Source organism: Mus musculus, chromosome 11 (assembly GCF_000001635.26).
Source record: "Mus musculus strain C57BL/6J chromosome 11, GRCm38.p6 C57BL/6J".
NCBI classification, from domain to species: Eukaryota; Metazoa; Chordata; class Mammalia; order Rodentia; family Muridae; genus Mus; species Mus musculus.
This window is the reverse complement of record NC_000077.6, coordinates 5,024,793-5,042,794: the sequence shown is the minus strand read 5'-3', so window position 1 is coordinate 5,042,794 and position 18,002 is coordinate 5,024,793. Positions and strand designations below refer to the sequence as shown.

Here is an 18,002-nt window from a genome sequence, read left to right as displayed (position 1 = left end):
TATGGCTTCAGCGCAGGACTCCTGCCCAGAAGAGCCTTACCACCTGACACACTGGCCAGGAACTTACTTGATGTCATCGTTTTTATTCACTTTCTTATTTGAAAAAAGGGTAAATATACAATATATATTTCATTATATGTATTAGATATAATTACTGCAGGATCAGACATCCCCAGTTACCAGAAGCAGTTTGTAGAGGGAAGAAATGTGCATGATTGCCGAAAGCAGAATCTCTTTATTATCAAACAGCAGTGACAGGATAGCTGTCACACACACAGACTGGGAGCCAGGGGAGCCAGCGGCTGCTGGAGAACCCACAGGACCTCACACCAGAAGCATGTCCACTGCCCCTTGCTCCACCTCTTACCCTATTTCTGTTCTAAGAGCCCTGGACTCACAGAGGGGACACCAGGAATGTTTTGTAGGCAGTGACCATCTTCCGGGGCACAGAGAACATAATCCCAGCTGGGCTCTGGGACCTGCAGGTGGCCACAGAGCACCGACTGGGGTTACATGGGGCAGATGGTGCTGGCCCAGGCTGCTCCTCTGGGCTCACATCTGCCCATCACCACTTCCAGCCCTTGGAGTCCCAAGCAGTAATATTGGCACCCAGAGGACTCCACCCAGGACAGGCTCACTGAGGAGACTGGGCAGGGATTATGGGCTAGGACCCTGGGGGTGGGGGTGGGGTCCATGTTCACACCCAGGAGAAGAGAAGGAAGAGCACCCTGTGGCCCTCTGTCCAGCTTCTGATGCTGTGCTGGCTCCATTTCCTTTGATCCCACATCAACAGCAATAGAAAAAAGCAGCCACTGGAGATGCACTGAGATTTCACTCTGGGAGGAGACATGGCCCTGCTCCAGACCCTCAGTTAGGATCAGGGGAGCCTCCTGGGTGGTTCAGGAGCCCACCTGGCCTTTCCTCAAAGAAAGGAGGAGGTACTGCCACCTGCAGGGTTCCATGACTGGGCTGGCAGAAGGCTGGGGTGGATGCGACAGGGCTTCAGTTCTTGAGGATAGTCTCGTAGGCCTGGTATACATGCTGGGACACCTCCGGTGCTCGACACTTCAGGGACAGCTGCAGGAAAAGAGGAGGCAGGGAAAGAACTTATCTTCCGTAAAGGGAGGGGAAGGGAGCACGAGTATACCGCATGCACGCACGGCAGGCTGGAAGCCAAGAGTAGGCCAGATGTGAGGTAAAGCAGAGGAGGTGGCCATCAGTCAGCCGGGTGGGAACCAAATATACTTGCAGCCCCCATGCCTGCTGTCAGTTCTGCCACGGGAGCCACTGGCAGGCGGCATGATTCACGAGCCATCAGGAGTACCCAGGCCGCCCCTTTGGGGTTGTCTGCCCTACTACATAAGCTCTGGAAGTCTAGTCTGGAGCAGCGCTGACACAGTCCTGGTGGGTAAAGGGTTAAGCAGATCTCTCCTGGGGACTGCAAGGTATGTGGGGCTTGCTCTGGTTCCTGCACAGGAAGCAAGTTTGTGTGGAATCGCATCAGTGCTAGAAGAGGTCTGAGCCTTGAGATTTCAGGCAGAAGGGAAGGAAGCCGACTAGCCTTTCTACTTGAGAACGTCAGGTCTGAGGCTGCAACTATGAAGGAGTGGCAGGCAGGATTCTGGATTCAGCAGCAGCGGCCCCCAGAGGGGTCCACGAGCCTCCCTTTAAGGCACACCATGCATGTGCAAGCTCGGCGTTGGTAACTTCCATGCACATCTGCTGGGCCCTGGGAGCATCAGGCTGAAGCAAGGCCAAGACCAGGGAAAGCAGAATGCACTGGGGCAAGAGTAGGAGATGAGGCATGCGCAGTACTGCTAGGAAGGATGGAGGTGGGAACAAGAAGAGAGAAGCAATCTGCTAACCTCCAAGTCCTGTACCATGGCACCCGCAGGGAAGGTGGACATGCAGCAATCAAACAGGAAGATGGAAATTACCACCACCTCAGCCACCATCACAGCTCCACCCACCAGCGCCAAGGTCACCAGCATTGGGAAGGGCCATACCTACCAGGCAGGGCGCGCAGAGGGGGTGGGGGGAGCAAAGCCTGGACTCCAGGCCTGGGAACAGCAGTGGGGTTTACAAAGTACCCAGAGTGCCCTAGAAGCTGGCCCCGCCCAGGCACTCAGGCACCCCATGGCAGCAGGGCAACTCCTGCAGCCAGTGAGACTGTCTCTGTCTGCCTTATTTGGGTAACCTGATGGGGTTGAGGTGAAGTTTAAGAACCAATTCTCACACTGGGCTCAAAGAGACCTTGGCATAGTGGCACCCATCAGTCTCTAACTGCACAGACCAGGATGGCTGATTTGGGAAGTGTTGCCAGGGCAGGGAGGTGGAGGGTCAAGACCTGGCAGTGGGTACAGGGGCTCTCACCGTGAAGCTGGGGTTGCCTGGCTGGATCCGCAGCTCCGCCAGCACCCAGATGCCATTGGTCAACTTCAGAGATTGGTAGAGCATATCCTGGCCCTCCACGTTCCTCTTGGCGACAGTGAAAATGTTACTGCTCTGTAGCTTGTTGCTCGCAGCCTCTGCAGGATCAGACAGCCACGGAAGGCCCACATTCAGTGGGTACAGAGGAGAGAGTGAGTGGGGTACTGGGGGAGGGAGGGCTCACCTGTGTTAAGCGGGCAGTCTCTGATCTGGAACTGGGCTTCGTTCTCGTTGGCAATGTCCTTCCATGTGGCCAGGAACATCTGCCGGTCTGCAGGGTGGGGTGAGAGATGGCCTTTAAATAGACTGTGGCCCCTAGGCACCACATGGCAGGAATGGGTGCTACCTGCATGCTGAGGGAAGGCCTCTCTCCTCCACAGTTCCCTCTGACTCAGCTCAGGACAGACTTGTTCCCAAATGCCCTCTGCTTCCTGCCTCTCCTTTGCCTTTCCAGCTATCTGACCTCCTAGTCTCCTCCTCCTGTGCAGTCTGCTTGTTAGACATGGTTCTGTGGCAAAGGTGATGGCCACACTGCCACCAGGTATGGTGACTGACTTGGTTCTTTGCAGCCCAGACAAGCTAAAGGGTGAGCAGCAGTGCTCACAAGTGAGGTGGCACGGGCCACCTTCAAGCCAGAAATGGGGCCCCCAGGATGAGCTGAAGATCCCATCCTAAGGCCCAGCTGTCCTGCTGACCCTTATTCCAGGCACCAGCCTTCCCAGGTTCCTACTGCATGGCTACCCAGAGCCTTCACCACTCACCCATCTTCCCATCCTCCACGAAGAGGACATGCAGTGGGTACAAAGTGCTGAAGTAGAAGACGTCAATGTTGTTCTTCACAGCCACCTAGGCACGGGGATCTCCAGTCAGTCCCCAAGGCTTGACACCCTGATTCTTGGGCTTATCCCACCTCCCAGGGCCCAAGTAGGGTGTCCCGAGCAGGTTTTCTCATAGAACTCTCCCCTGAAGTCCTGCCCTGTCCCCTAGCTCAGGTTCCACCTGTAGCCAAGAACACAGTTCTCTCAGGCTCCCTGCACATATGGCTAGCTAGCATCCACCACATGGCTGACACTGGGTAGAAATGGGGTGTCTGGCCCTGTGGGGACACACCTGAAGATTGTTTAGAGGCTCCATCTTCAAGACTGAGCCCACTGTGTTAAGAGGCAGGGAGATCTCCACGGTCTGGTTGGGGCTGAGTGGTACGTGCACCTGGAGAGGTGCAGCAGGGGCCAAGCCAAAGCTGAAAAGAGAAAGAAGTCCGCAGAAGTTGTAGGGAGTGTGTGGGGGGTGATGGGCACAGAACTTCCTCATCAAGTCAGTCTTTCCCAAGCTCTGACCATCCCTGCTCTACGGACCATGTAGACAGGAGGCAAGAACTTGGGTCCAGCAAGACTTCTCTGCTTCTTTTTCTCCTCTGGGCTGGCTCTTGGTAGGCCATGATAGCATAGCCCTGCCCCTTCCCTCAGGACCTCCACCCAACACCAGGGACTACAAGTTTCTCGATGGAAAACTGCCAGCCTAGATATTTACTGCTACGACCCAGAAGTCAAAAGAGAGGTCTGGACAGGCTGGGAAGAGCAGATCTCACTGTCTGAGCTTCCACTGCCATGCTGTGCCACCGCAAGCTGTCACAGTGCTGTGGAGGGACCTGTACTGAGCACTCAGTATGTCCAGCGTAGCATATGGCAGAAATCAGAAATACGCACAATTCCTTCTTCCCGATGAGAACACAGACCCTCACTGAGGAACAGGCTTAGACCCAGCTCCTGGCTCTTACAGGGTGAACGGCTGCTGAAAACTGAAACTATGACTTGCTTAGAATCCAGAGGGAAGCCCAAGTCTGCCATCATTGTCAGCTCTGTGACATTGGGCAGGGCCTTTGAGTTACAAGGAGTAAATAACAACATCTACTTCTACTGGACTGTCAGGTGGCTTTTCGGAAACTAATACTCTACAGTCCTTGGCCTTAGGATCCTCTACCCAGGAAGACTTAATGCACAGAGGGTTTGTTCTAAGCAGTCATGCACTTATACCTCTAGTGTCCTGTGGATGGAAGAGGCAGAGCTGCCCATTCAGTCAACTTCTTAGAAGCTCAGTTTGCTCATCATTGGAGCCACTCAGGAGGAGGAATCACCAAGAGGGGCTGCCAAGGTTCCCAGAGCCTGGCCTTGCTGGCTCATGGTGCTAACAAGCATATTTTCTCACCAATGTGCAGTACAGGAAACATAGGGCCTGGGAGCAACAAGGAGTTTGGAGCAGCCACTACTCATTCTCAGAGTGAGTCCTTGTCTGATGAGAAAACTTGGGCTGAGGCCTGTTTTGCTTTCAGGGGAGGCTGGCTAGCGGCTTACTACCCAACCCACTTTTTCTGAGTTGTTCCCCAACAGAAAAGTGACTCAGGTCTGGGAGGAGAGGCAGATAAGGCACTTCCAGTGGTAGGCAGCTGGCTTAGAGCAGTGATTTCTGACAAAACTATCCTTTGGGCAGTGGAGGGCAAGTTAGCGGGGATGCCCTGTCCATTCTGTCTGGTGCTCTGAAGTTCACACAGTGGTCAAGACACTGCTGCTGAGTTTGGCCAGGGACTTACCTGTTACGATTGAACTGGATAGCAAAATCTGTCATGACCTGCAGGGCCTTGTTAGTCAGCTGCAGGTCCATAGAGATGGAGCCAGCCTGCCGGGTGAAGGTGCCAGAGATCTCCAGTCCCTTGGCCTTCATGGCAGGGAGCCAGACCTGTAGGGAGGAGGGTGGAAGGAGGAGCTGTGTGCCTCTTCCCCACGTCAGAGTCATAGCTAGCCTGGGATCCTTTCTTTCCTAAAGGGCCTTCTGATCAACCTGCTTCTACCACTAAGGCATGATAAACGTACCTTGACGATAAAGCTAATACTGCAGCCCACCCAGGGCCAGCATCACGGCACAGCCGTCTATCAGAGTAGCTGAGGACAGAAAGGACATCTTCAGAGGCCAAAGGCAATACTGATGAAGATAGGTGACCCCTGCCAGCACCATGACAAGCCAAGGTCAGAGTTGAGATCCAACAGCATTCTGGATCCTGGCCACAGCCACCTGAACTCTTCTTGGCTGTTACAGTCTGTCCTTCCTTGCAGGAGATATGGCTGGTGTTCCACTGAAGAAACTGTCCTGACCTGACAGTACGAAATAAGTTCTCACCTGCCACTGTCCTGACTGCCCCCTTAGCAGGCTGAGGAATAGAATTCCTCCATCAGGAAGCTCGCCCTCATGAGCTTGTATCTCTCTCCTCCTTACTGCTTGCACAGAGACCATTAAGGGAAGTGTTTTGATGTTCCGTCCTCCTCTGCAGCTTAGACCCTGGTGTGGTGCTGCAGTGCACAGGGTGTTTACTAAATAAATGTCAAGAATCAACCCTGCCTGTGAAGGGGAACTGTAAGAGTCACCTTTGGATTACACAGGTGCCTCTCGGGCCTTTTGTCTCCTGACTGGCTTGCTGGCCCCTTGATATTAGAAGGCTACAGTTCTACCAGACAGCTTCCACAAGTCCCCAGTGTACCTGTCCCTCATGCTATAACTACACAGCCCGACATCTGCCCTCAAGGCTTCTACTTTTCAAGGTAGCACTTTACTCAGGTGGCTGCCCAGATTTCTCTTCCCTCCATTTTACAGCAGTTGGGATCATCTTGTAAAATGCAAACATGATCGTGAACACTTGAAAAACCCTTTCCCAGTTTGTACTGAGCCTGGTGTCTACTTCAAGTTTATCTTGTCCCTTCCCTCAGGATATCTCCCCTGCTATCTCCCAGTGTTGGAAAGCACTAAGTGTGACCAGGAACATCACCTCTCCCAGACTAGCTGTGATGCCAGCAGTTAAAGCCTATACATACACACATGGAAGGCCAGCTCATGGCTTCTCAGTCCTTGCTGCTGAGTATGCAGTGAGTGGCAGGAAGCAGGATTACTCCCTGTGGCATCAGTAACTCTTGTTCTGAGATCCTTCTGCCTTTTAATGCTGGGAATTGACATGGGTACACTATATCCTGTTGATCAACTTTTTAAGAAACCGTTTTCTTTCTACTTATTTCATATGTGCATATATTGCAGATGCCATGATGCACATGCGGAGGTCAGAGGACAACCTGTGCATCAGTTAGTTATTTCCTTCTACCATGTGGGGCCCAGAGACTGAACTCACGTCATGAAGTGTGGTGGCAAGCTCTTTTACCCTCTAAGTGATGTCACTGGCTCCACTGAGTGTTTTGTTCTTATTTGTTTGCTTGTTTTGACTTCACATAGCCAAGTCTGGCCTTGAACTCCTGATCTTCCTGCCTTACACCCCAAAATGGTCATTGCTAGGATGAGTATGTTTTGACCTGGTGCTCGGTGTCAACAATCTGTGTAGTAGTTTATAGCGCCCTGCACTCTGGGCCTGCTGACTGACTTGTCATCATGTCTACAATCCTAGACCTCTGGGAACTGAGGCAGAAGAATTGCCACAAGATCAACGCCAGCATGGGACTTCACAGTGAGACCCTGTCTCAAAACTGGAAAGCATACAAGTGTTTACTTTGCAGTACAGTGACATAGAAGTTGAAGCATAGGCTATAGTGTCACTGCCCTGCATGCAGTTTCAGATTCTGTCACTTATGAGCTATGTGGCCACAGGCAAAAGCACTCAAACTTCTCAACCATAAAATGAATAACAGTAACATATGGCTGTAGGAGGGCCCCGTAGGCTGCTGCTGTGGAAGGCTGCTGCGTGCCTGGCATCAAGCCTGCTGTTGCATGTGGTAGAGCTGCTGTCATGTGGATTTCTCAGAGACCGAGCCTGTAAGGGGCTTGCCTGGGGCCTTGGCTACTACTCTCTGCAGGTGAGGCTGGGTCACGGAGGTGCAGGTGCTGCTTACAGATTTATAAGGGGGGAGGGGAGAGGGGTAAAACCCCCAAGATGGGAAGCTCAGAAGATGAGGGTTCAGCAGACATAGCCTCTAACCTGTGTTGTGATGTTGTGAAATAATTAGGCCATACATGTCCTTGTAGAACTTCCCTGGCACAAGTGACATGACCCAAACTGTGCTCTTCCTAGTACCAGGCACAAACATTTATATGCCAAGCTTAGCTATTTTCACCCATGGCTTTGCCAATGGCTTTATCTCAGTGCCTGTAATTGTACGACTGCTCTCATCAGAATGGCTTCAGCCCCTTCATATTCTGTTTTCTGTTATTCCCACCACTGAGAAAGTTTCCCTGTCTTAGTCTCCTTGATATTCTTCTTTGGGCTCAATGCAACTCCACACCTTTCCACAGTGCTAAAGCTCAAATGTTGTAAATGAAGCCATTTCATCATTCAGTGTAGAACTCTCCAGTGGCTATTGCTGACCCTGTACCACGAGGAAGCACTGAGCCTGGCTTGGCTTTCTGTCTCAAGAAACTCTAGCCTAGCAAAATGTCTTAGTGGACCATGAATACATTTGGTACTTATGGACCATTCTGCAGGAAACATGATGAGGTAAGGGGGTGAGGCACTGTGTTTTAGGGACTGAAGACAGGAATGCTGAGCACTGCCATGGGTCACTCCATGCATCCTTTGAGCATTCTTATGTAAACACACAGAAGTTCTCAAGACTAACTCACGGGTAGCTTGTTTTGTGTTTTCCTTCTCTTTCTTTTTTTCTTCGTGAGATAGGATCTTTTTATTATGCAGCTCTGGCTGTCTTGGAACTCTCTATGTAGGCCAGGCTGGCTTCAAACTCACAGAGATCCATTTGTCTCTGATTCCTGAGTGCTAGGATTAAGGGAGTGTACCACCAGAGCCCCCACCCTGGCCTTCAAAACAGGGTCTTTTTACATAGCCTTAGCTGGCATGGAACCCACAGAGATCTGCATGTCTCTGCCACCAAAGTGCTGAAATTAAGACATGTACCACCATGCCTGGTGACAATGAACCCCTGATCCTCCTGTCTCTGCTTCCCAGGTGCTGGGATTGTAGGTTTCCATCACCACACCTGGTACCTGCTCTGTTGAAACTGTACTGAGAGTCAGTTGCCACTGAACAGTACCACCAGCCACACTCATGCTAAAGTACTAATGCCACCCATGCCGGTCATGTCACAGTGACAGTACACTGCCATGTCCTCTAGGGCAGATAAAGTGTGCTATGTTTATAACCCTGGCCTATGTGTTTTCTTCAGTTTGTCTCCATACACTGATGGAGACATGGTTATTTTTTGTTTGCCTATGTAGACAGGTCATATAGGCCATCAGCTGTCTTCAGACACAAGTTCTCTGTGTCTGAGGCACGGGATCTAACAGTACTGAGAACCTGTGCTCTGATAAGACCACCTTCCCTCTAGGCTGTCCCACAGGTCAAAGCAGAGGCTGTCAGACCCGAGACCACAGCTAAGCTCAGTGAGAGTGAAAGGCTGGGACGAGCGCTGCACCCTTCAGGCTCATCACCCTTCTCACAGGGCAGGTTTAGTGGGAGAACCTCAGCAATCCCAATCCAGTCTCTTTTCTCTGCTCCAGCCGGAGAGCACGTGAAGGACTTACTGCTTTGGGAGCTACATAGGATCCTGAAAGGGTGCCCACACCACTGGTCAGGTCAAAGAGGTCACTTAAGCCACTGCTGATGGGTGCTCCAAGTCTGGCTGGTGCTGGTGCTGCGGCCACTGATGCTGAAGGTGCCCCAAAGTTGCTATCTCCAATCTGGCAAACAGATCACAGATATGCATGAGGCAGGGACATTAGGGGTTTGAAAACAGTGGGGTAGAACAGGACCACACTCCACATCAACTTTAAGTAGCAGAAACAAGACAAAGTGAAGTAGGTGGAAAAGAGGCTGAGTACCCCAGAGTCCCACAAGCCTTGAACCTCAAGGAGTGATCTCTGTGAGAAGACTCAACCCATCCAAGGGGAGCCTTTAGCATATGGGGCTCTCCTCCAGATGAGCAGCTCAGGGCCAAGGGCCAGCAGCTTTTAGGACGGCAAGCTTTTATCACTGTCATGGGGTTGGGCACGGTGCCCAGCGGCACCTGCATGCCAGGAAGTCAGAGCAGAGACTGCTCAGACACTGGGCCATGGCCAAGGTTGAGCACAGATAGAGAACTGGTGACAGAGGGTTGAACCATACCCCTTCAGACTCATCCCCCATCTCCAAGCAGAAGGGCAGGCAGGGTGAAGAGACAGCAGCAACATGCAGAGAGAGAGGCAAGGAAAGAACATGAGACAAGAGAAAGAAAGAGATGGGTTAGTTAACTGCGGCTCTAGTAGGGATAAGTCTGTTCTGAGGCCCAGAACCCACCCCTCTGAAGGACACTGCCCTTCCTCATGGCTTCATCTAGCCTGGCACCCTCCCTCACACTCTGAGCCATAACTTGTACTTTGTCCTAGGCTCTCTCGTGGCCAGACTATTAACACCAAGGGGACATTCAGAAGCTGCCTCTGCCCGGCCCCACTACGTGCCTGAGGCCCCACTACGTGCCTGAGGCCCCACTACGTGCCTGAGGCCCCACTACGTGCCTGAGGAAAGGCAGAGAGGCCCTGGACTAGGCTGCTCTCCCTAGCTGGTAGACGGAGTGTGAATAGACAAGGATCTGGCTCCTCAAAGCTAGAAACAGCCTAATAGGATGCGCTGCCTAAGCATGGAGCTACAAAATCACCACCGAGCACAGTAAGCATTTCACGTACCCTCCCCTGTTTGATATAGCAAAGAGGGGCAATCAAAGCCTGCTGCTCTGAAGATCATTAATATCACCCGGGGACCTAGGACATACCAGGCTGTCGAGGCCACCACCAAGAAGATCCACAGCTCCCATTTGCACGGAGGAGGCAGCTAAGGGTGGGCCACTCACTGGGGGCCCAAGGTCCAGGTTGAGGAGGTCACCTAACAGGTCACCCTGGGCAGGAATGACATCAGGCTGATCACCAGCAGGTGCTCCAGCAGGAGCTGTCTCAGGGCTCTCTGTGCTCTCACTCCTGTTAGACACAGAGAGGATCAGGTCGGGTAACAGTATCAGAATGTTCCAGGGAAGGTAAAGAGACGTTAATCTCCAAGATCTTTGCCTGGGTCTCCTCGCTGCCTGGGGGTGTGGGCACAGGACTATATGACTTTTCTCTCTGCCTCCTTAGTCTCATGGGATGACCCAACTGTGCATATTCTAGCTTATTCTCAAAAGGAAACTAGATGCCAGCCTCCAAGGACTGTCATTGGGACAAACTAGCCACCTAGGAGCAACAGAGGTTGTGGGAACAGGTCTTTGGAAGTAGAAGTCGTTCTGCTAGCTATGGGGTCCTGAACTGTCCAAACTCTTCACACCCACTATCCTTATCTGTTAAATGGACACTTTGTCTCAGCAACTCAGAATATGACATGGGGTGACTGTAGACACCTAGTATGTAGTTAAACATTGGCCGAAAGTGGCTAGAATCTTAGTTTACTTAAACTAAGGCCTCTCCAGGGGCTATCTTCTAAGGGCTGCATGCATGCTGGACAGCTATACTCACGAGGCAGTGCGGGGTGGCAGGCTCTTATGTACCACTCCCCGGCCACCCTCCACAAAGGCGTTGGGAGGCTTGTGGTAGACAGAGGCCAGCGTGCCAATGTAGCAGATGAGTTCATCCAGAAGTGTAGGCTCAATAAGGTCTGTCTCCTCTGAGATGAGGGGCTTCTCAGCCAGTACCACCTCTTTAGCAGCTACAGGGTCCGTGGAGAGCAAGCGCCAGTAGATGTAGCCACGGTCCCGAAGGTCTGGATTGTCTGAGTCCTTGGGGGTGGAGTTGGAGCAGCCTGTGTACCTCCTTCCCATATGAGAAGGGGGCCCCCCCCACAGACCAGCCTTATCAGTTCCCCCCCCCCTTTCTTTTTGGGTTTTTGAGATAGGGTTTCTCAGGAACTCACGCTGTAGACCAGACTGACTTTGAACTCAGAGCTCTGCCTACCTTTGCCTCCCAAGTGCTGGGACTAAAAGCATGTACCACCATACCCATCTCATTCAATGATTCTGAACATACCCAAAAGTTGGCTTTCAAACCACCCTAAGGGGCACATTTCAGCCTTGGCTCCTTGGATGTCTAGTCATGCCCACTCCTGTCTTCATTCCCCTACCTTGCAGTGAATCTTCTAGCATCCGTTCCCACATAACCCTCTTTAGTTTCACCTGGTGACACCATGCTACATGACCTGTCTGTGACACTGACCCCCAGAAGTCAGCGATCTCAGGCTACTCTGACATTGATTCGCACATGCGCTACTCTTGAGAGATTAGAGGGAGACCAGCTCCCAGGAATAAAGCTTTGATTTGATATGAGGAGCAACAGAGAGGTGGGGCACTACCTGAGTGGCCAAACTGAGGACCTGCTGCACCAGCTCCTGAGTCTCTGTTGGCTTCTTCAGGAAGAGTTTCACAATGGCTGTCAGTAGCTGTAGCTGGACCTGCAGGGGACAAGGCAATAGGTGGAATGTACAACCAAGGGAGGTGTGGCAGGTCTCGGAACAGATGGGAACCAAGAACAGCTCTCTTTGTCCTGGGGCTGCTGCTGCTGAGGAACTTGGATCTGGGCATTGCCCTGTGTGGCAGGTAGGGCTCAGCTAGATTCCTAGATGCCTGTCAAGAGCTTCAAGTCCATGGTTCTAAGAGAGGACTTCAAAGGCAACATGTATGACTGGCATGCTCCTTAGGGTGTTAATGGTGCCACAGAGATCCAGAGCACAGGCCAGCCAGGCTCCACAGAGCTAGCCTGCCACTGAGGAACTACATGCCTATCAGAAGGTAGGAAGCATTCCTGAGCCCTCCATCCCATTGAGATATCCTCAGCCTTGCTGGCACTCCTATCGGAGTCATGCTGGTTCCCAGCCCCACACTTCCAGTCACCTCTATGTCTTTATCAGCTACCAGGCTGTCCCTATGGCTGTGAGCTTTTCTTCTTCTTTTTTTTTCCAAGACAAGTCTCACTATATAGCTCTGGCAGTCCTGGAACTCAGTACTTTGTCTGCCTCTGCCTTCGGAGTGCTGTGTGCCACCACAGTGGGCTGACCGTGAGCTTTTGATGAGTGGGGATAGGGCTGTCTACCTCACTGTGTGACTCTACACTGCTCAGGCTAGTGCCTAGGGGAGAAGGCACTTAAGAAATTCATGCTGTGATGCACGCTGAAAGAGTACATTAGGCCCTCCTAACCACAAGCTACTGTGATCTAGGTTTTTAAAAGAGGGGCCATGTTGGGCCCTGCTTTGAGCAGCTGTTCGAAGTATACTCTATGTCTTCTAGAAGAGCCCGGTTAAAGTGGTGGATGGCTTAGAGTACTGAGTTTCCAAGACTAGAGTGGATGTGGTTCAAACCACATGTTGAGTCAGTTTCCCAAGGTTGCCCATGCCTAGAGTCCAGAAGCTTAGGTATCTGTGGAGTGCTGACAATTTTTTAAATTCACTGTATTTTTATTTACTTGTTCTGCCTTTGATGCAGGCTCACACTCCGTAGCCCAGGGCTGATCACTCATTTTCTAACTTACTCAGGCTGGCCTAAATGCGAAGCGATTCTCCACCCTCAACCTGCCAAGTCCTGGAATTACAGGCATGAGCCACCATGTCATTTTAGACGCTGTTAACTATGCCCACGAAAAGGGAAGCATTCTGCACAGTGGTGGTGCACACCTTTAATCTCAGCACTTGGCTAGCAGGCAGATCTCTAAGTTATAGGCCAGCCTGGTCTGCAGAGTGAATTTCAGAACATCCAAGGCTACACAGAGAAACCCTGTCTCAAAAAACAAAAACAGAGAGAGAGAGAGAGAGAGAGAGAGAGAGAGAGACAGACAGACAGACAGACAGAAATGAATTCATGGCTAGGCCATGCAGATGGTCCTTCCTAAGTGCTTTTCGTTTTGTCAGCCTGGGATAGGCTGTGGCGAAACTGGAAGCAATGGTCCAGGCAGCTCAGCAGCAGCTGCTAATGGGACTTCATCTCCCTAGCTTACAGGGTGGTCTGACAACAGGAGTAGGAATGGAGAGGATGGGTTGATAAGATGGCTCAGTGGGTAAAGATGCTTGCTGCTAAGGCTGATTGAACCCAAGTTCAATCCCCGGGACTCATATGGTGGAAAGATAAAACTAACTCCTGAAAGTTGTCTTTGGTCTTCACTCAAGTGCTGTAATATGCCCTCCCTTGCTCCCTTAAAAAACAAAACAAAACAAAAAAAAAACTCGGGTGTGGTGGCACACGCCTTTAATTCCAGCACTTGGGAGGCAGAGGCAGGCGGATTTCTGAGTTTGAGGTCAACCTGATCTACAAAGTGAGTTCCAGGACAGCCAGGGCTATACAGAGAAACCCTGTCTCGGAAAAACAAAACAAAACAAAAACAAACAAACAAACCAAAAAACAACAACAACCCATAAGGGAGAAGGAGCAATGCCTGCTTCAGATGGAGCTGGTGTCTTGTGAGCTTTGCAAACAACCCTCAGGAGCTGGAGTGACATCACTCCTCAGCGAACTCCGACTCTCTCTTCCCAACAGTCACTGAAGTTACTGTGGTGGTGTCCTCATCTGTACAATGGGGTATAAGTCAAAGAGCTCAACGGCAACAGCCCTTGTGCACCCACCCATCTGTGCTGAGGCTGGAGCTGGGCACCATCACACCGTTTTTTTCCCTACAGACTCCTGACTCAGCTTTTCCTTCCAACTGCCCCAATCCCTGGCCCTTTAGCAGGTTTATTCCTGTGCAGAAGAGGCTACAAGATTTATCCAAATATTTGGCAGTTTACACTCTGAGGCAATCCTCACTGTAACCTTAAGGAGGGCTTGGTTACTGGGCAGAAACAATACAGGCAAGGCTGGGCTTTTTGGGAGCCACAGACAGGTCTGGTGTGAAAATGAGGCTGCACAGAGGCGGGCGGGCGGGCGGGCGGGTGGCAGTGGGAGGGAAGTGGCAAAGAGAATCACTGTGACTCTGCCATGGACATCTGCTGTTTTTGCTCACTTAGCACCCACTCTGCTGGCTTTCCTTCAGAGAATGCTGTCTGTCTCTTCCAACCTATACAGATCAGAATGAACAACTGGCTGACTCGTTTTGGTAAATGGCTCCAGAAAACACAGATTTGGGGCTTCTGTTGGACCGACCATTTGGTGTAAAAGTTTGCTTTCCATGAGAGTTGTTGAAACTTTAAGGACAGAGCCTGAACGGTTGATCCATTGTAACCCTGCTTGTGGGACTGTGACCAAGGCAGAGCCATGGAGGTGACAGAGATGGCCCCAACACCGTAATGCAGCAGGAGTATGGGGAGGCCTGTGCTGCTCAGACACGTGGGCTATGGGGACTAGCAGGCTCTGCTTTCTCCTGAACCACTTCCCTTCTGAATCTAAGACTGACCCAGGTCAATACTACCAATGATGAGTGCTTCTGATGGGCTAGACACAAGATGAGCATAATCACTAAGTGAAAGTTAGTGGATGTGAAGTGTGGGCTCTAGGATCTCTGACTCCACTCTGCATGCTTGAACTCACTTATTTACACTGCCTGCACCAGGCAGAAGACATTTCCTAATTAACAGCAAAAGGAACACTGATAGAAATCGTCAACAAACTACACCCACTACCTTCTGAGCTGCTCAAACCAAGTACAAGAGGCAGGGAAGTAAGCCTGGCGTGGTGGCGCACGCATTTAATCCCAGCACTCGGGAGGCAGAGGCTGGCGGATTTCTGAGTTCGAGGCCAGCTTGGTCTACAGAGTGAGTTCCAGGACAGCCAGGGCTACACAGAGAAACCCTGTCTCGAAAAACCAAAACCAAAACCAAAGCCAAACAAACAAACAAAACACCAAAACACCAAAAAAAAGGCAGGAAAGTACTATCTGAGATGGGAGGTCAAACCAGGACAACCCCTCTACCTAACAAAATCAGGCAAGAGCTACCCAGATCTCTAGTGAGCTACCCAGATCTCTAGTATACAATCCCTTCTCTCCAAGCTATCTGTTTAAGGTTCATCCCTGAAATGCTCACAGTTCGACACCATGCTGCCTGTCACAGCAGTATGTTTACAAAAACAGACTAGACACACAAATGTCCAATGGATTAAGGACACTCAAATTAATGATGACAATGCCTCTCAATACATCCTAAGGGGGAAAGGCAAGCTTCTAAACTACTGTAGCGTTTATGTCCGCACACTTGTAGAGACGTGGTTATCTGTGTGTGTGTGAGTGGCTGTGCATGTCATAAGACTCGTTCTCTCCTAACACCACGTGCGTTCCTATGACAAAATTGAAGATGTCAGGCTGGGTGGAGGTGGAGTCATCTCACCAGCCTCGGTTTACTGATCAAGTCTCCTGTAACCCAGGCCAAACTCAAACTCTCTACAGAGCCAAGGATGACCGCAAACACCTGACAAGCCACCTTGGAAATGCTGAGATTCCATGTGTACATTGCCACAGCCTGCTTCTCGGTTTGTAAGTCTGCCTCTCGTTGCCCTTTAACATCAGTATTTACACAGGGCTTGAGTGGGCACCTGCACTGGCAGAGCACTGGAAGCATAAATCACCTGCTCTAGATGTCCAAGCTGGGGTTGGACAAGACACGGCCGACTCTACCTTTGTTTCAGCTCTCATCCTCTAAAAAAAAGTCTCCTTTTCCTCACTTAAAACTGTCTCTAAGCTGTGATGCTGTAGTGCTTGTCCAGAGGGCTGGAATGGTCTCTGTTAAGAAATTTGTATGCTAGATAAACTTCAGTCAGACACAAATCACAGAGTTGTTGGCCAGAGTTCAATGCTAATGAATCAATGATGTTACTGTTGCCCAATTGATAAAATGTCTAGACATCATAGGATCTAACTTCGTCTCTTCTGGAAGTGCTAGCTCAGTACTTACTTCTTCGGGAATTATAGTGGTTATGGATCACAAATGCCCAGAACACTCAGAACTGGCTGCATGTGACTATACATGTGTACATCCATACCTACCAGTGGGCCAGGAGGTCCGGGTCTGTCCACTTGGGGGCTCACCTGAGTGCTCTCATCATGGAAACCTTCCAGGAAGCTCTCGAGCAGCTCGTCTGCATTGTCAATCCGCTCGGCATACTCGCCCACTATCCAGATCATAGCGGCTCGGGCCTCAGGCTCATCCAGAGAGTCCAGATTCTCACACAGTGTAGCTATCACACTCTCATACCTGGGAAGCATGATTGAGCCAGTACGTGAGCACCAATGAAGACATGCAGCTTCCCAGATCTGGAGAGAAGCTGAGGAGAGGGAGTGTGTGTAGCTAAGGAGGGGGTGGGGGAGGAAGGGAGAGAGAGGAGCTAAGGATAGTGTGTGTGTGTGTGTGTGTGTGTGTGTGTGTGTGTGTGTGTGAGAGAGAGAGAGAGAGTGGGGTAGGGGGTGTGGGGTGTGGTTTGGTTTCATTTTGAGACTTTCCCTGGCTGTCCTGGAATTCACTATGTAAACCAGGCTGGCCTCTAACTCACTGAGATCTGCCTGCCTCTGTCTCCCAACTGCTAGTATTAAAGGCAAGCGCCACCACTGCCTGGTGAGAGGGGATGTTTTAGCTGCTGGAGTTTAGCTGCTCTTACTTTGGCCTGGATAGACAGTTTGGGTAAAAGAAGAAAGACAAAAAGTTTTTCCTGAGAAAGCAGCTTGTGAAATGGAAAAGGAAATGAGGAAGGGGAAGCCAGGCTGTCCTCTGGCCAGGAAGAGTGGGCACCTACTTGTTGGGGTACTTGCGGAAGATGTCCTTAATGACCACAATGGCTTCCTGAACCACATAGTTGACCTTGGTCTGGATGAGATCAAGCAATGTGCTCACACAGCGCTCTGCAGATTGCTGTGGGAAAAAGAGGCAGTGTGGGCACACATTTTCCAACAGGACTAATGATCAAGCCAAGGCCAAGCACCTTAGGTCACTTGGCTCCACCTTCCTTATCACAGCATGAGAACATCACTCTCCCTTGTGGAGGAGGTAGAGAAAAAGGGCCAACTGAAGGCTCAGGATGAAAAGGATGGAGAGATAGATAAGAACATGAGAAACCCAGGGTGAAGCTATTGACAGTGTGAGGTGGAGAGTTCCTCTAGGCAAAGGCCTGAATGACCTTACTTGTCTCTGACTTGTTTCGTAAAATGGGCTGCTATGACTAAATCCACAGTTTCTGTTCCTAGTCTTTTGCTTTTATTTCTATACAAAACAATAATAGCCCAATGGTGCAGATGTCTCAGGAGGGCCCTAATAAATAAACATCAAGGGGAAAACACCTTAACTGCCTCTAAGGTCTGTACTGAGTGTGACTAGCTATCCCCAGGATCCTTAAGCCACCAACAGACCCACTGAATCTAGGTCAACAGTCAAGGAACAGGCAGAGAAGGAGGGGATAAAATGCCAGGACCAGGTGTTAGAGTGGCTTGGTAGGCAGAGGTCTGCCCCAGATCTCTGTGATAAATCTAATAGGAAGTCCACGAGCTGCTGGCTGCTCTATGGCCGTAAGCAATGCTGTAGAACCATCATTACCTGTTGCACACAGACCTAAAGTGAGAAAGAGCCAATTTAATCTGCATAGTAGGCACCTTGGAGGCTCTGTTGGTAACCCTTGGATTACTCTTAACTACAGAGTCATCTCTTCAGCTCCCTTAG

General features: G+C 50.8%; 1 protein-coding gene and 1 non-coding gene across 12 annotated transcripts in view; both read right to left on the bottom strand.

The window, feature by feature from the left end:
* The window catches only part of Ap1b1 (adaptor protein complex AP-1, beta 1 subunit), a 95,475-nt gene continuing 77,473 nt past the window's right edge, over nt 1–18,002 (bottom strand). For 2 of the 11 annotated variants that reach the window (NM_001243043.1, NM_001355659.1), the window contains exons 10-23: nt 17,086–17,201; nt 16,385–16,550; nt 11,735–11,833; nt 10,906–11,165; nt 10,176–10,377; nt 9,533–9,553; nt 8,953–9,108; nt 5,018–5,163; nt 3,541–3,670; nt 3,192–3,276; nt 2,615–2,701; nt 2,374–2,528; nt 1,866–1,874; nt 1–1,077 (exon numbers count right to left, since the gene is read on the bottom strand). In NM_001243043.1, the coding sequence (NP_001229972.1) occupies nt 1,003–1,077; nt 1,866–1,874; nt 2,374–2,528; nt 2,615–2,701; nt 3,192–3,276; nt 3,541–3,670; nt 5,018–5,163; nt 8,953–9,108; nt 9,533–9,553; nt 10,176–10,377; nt 10,906–11,165; nt 11,735–11,833; nt 16,385–16,550; nt 17,086–17,201 (1,707 nt within the window). In that variant the 3' untranslated portion in view covers nt 1–1,002. The remainder of the gene's footprint in view (nt 1,078–1,865; nt 1,875–2,373; nt 2,529–2,614; nt 2,702–3,191; nt 3,277–3,540; nt 3,671–5,017; nt 5,164–8,952; nt 9,109–9,532; nt 9,554–10,175; nt 10,378–10,905; nt 11,166–11,734; nt 11,834–16,384; nt 16,551–17,085; nt 17,202–18,002) is intronic. The other 9 variants (XM_030245485.1, XM_006514462.4, XM_030245487.1 and 6 more) reach the window with 7 other exon arrangements.
* LOC115487911 lies at nt 4,488–4,584 on the bottom strand. The gene has a single exon (XR_003949951.1). It is a non-coding gene; the product is annotated as a small nucleolar RNA SNORD125 (small nucleolar RNA).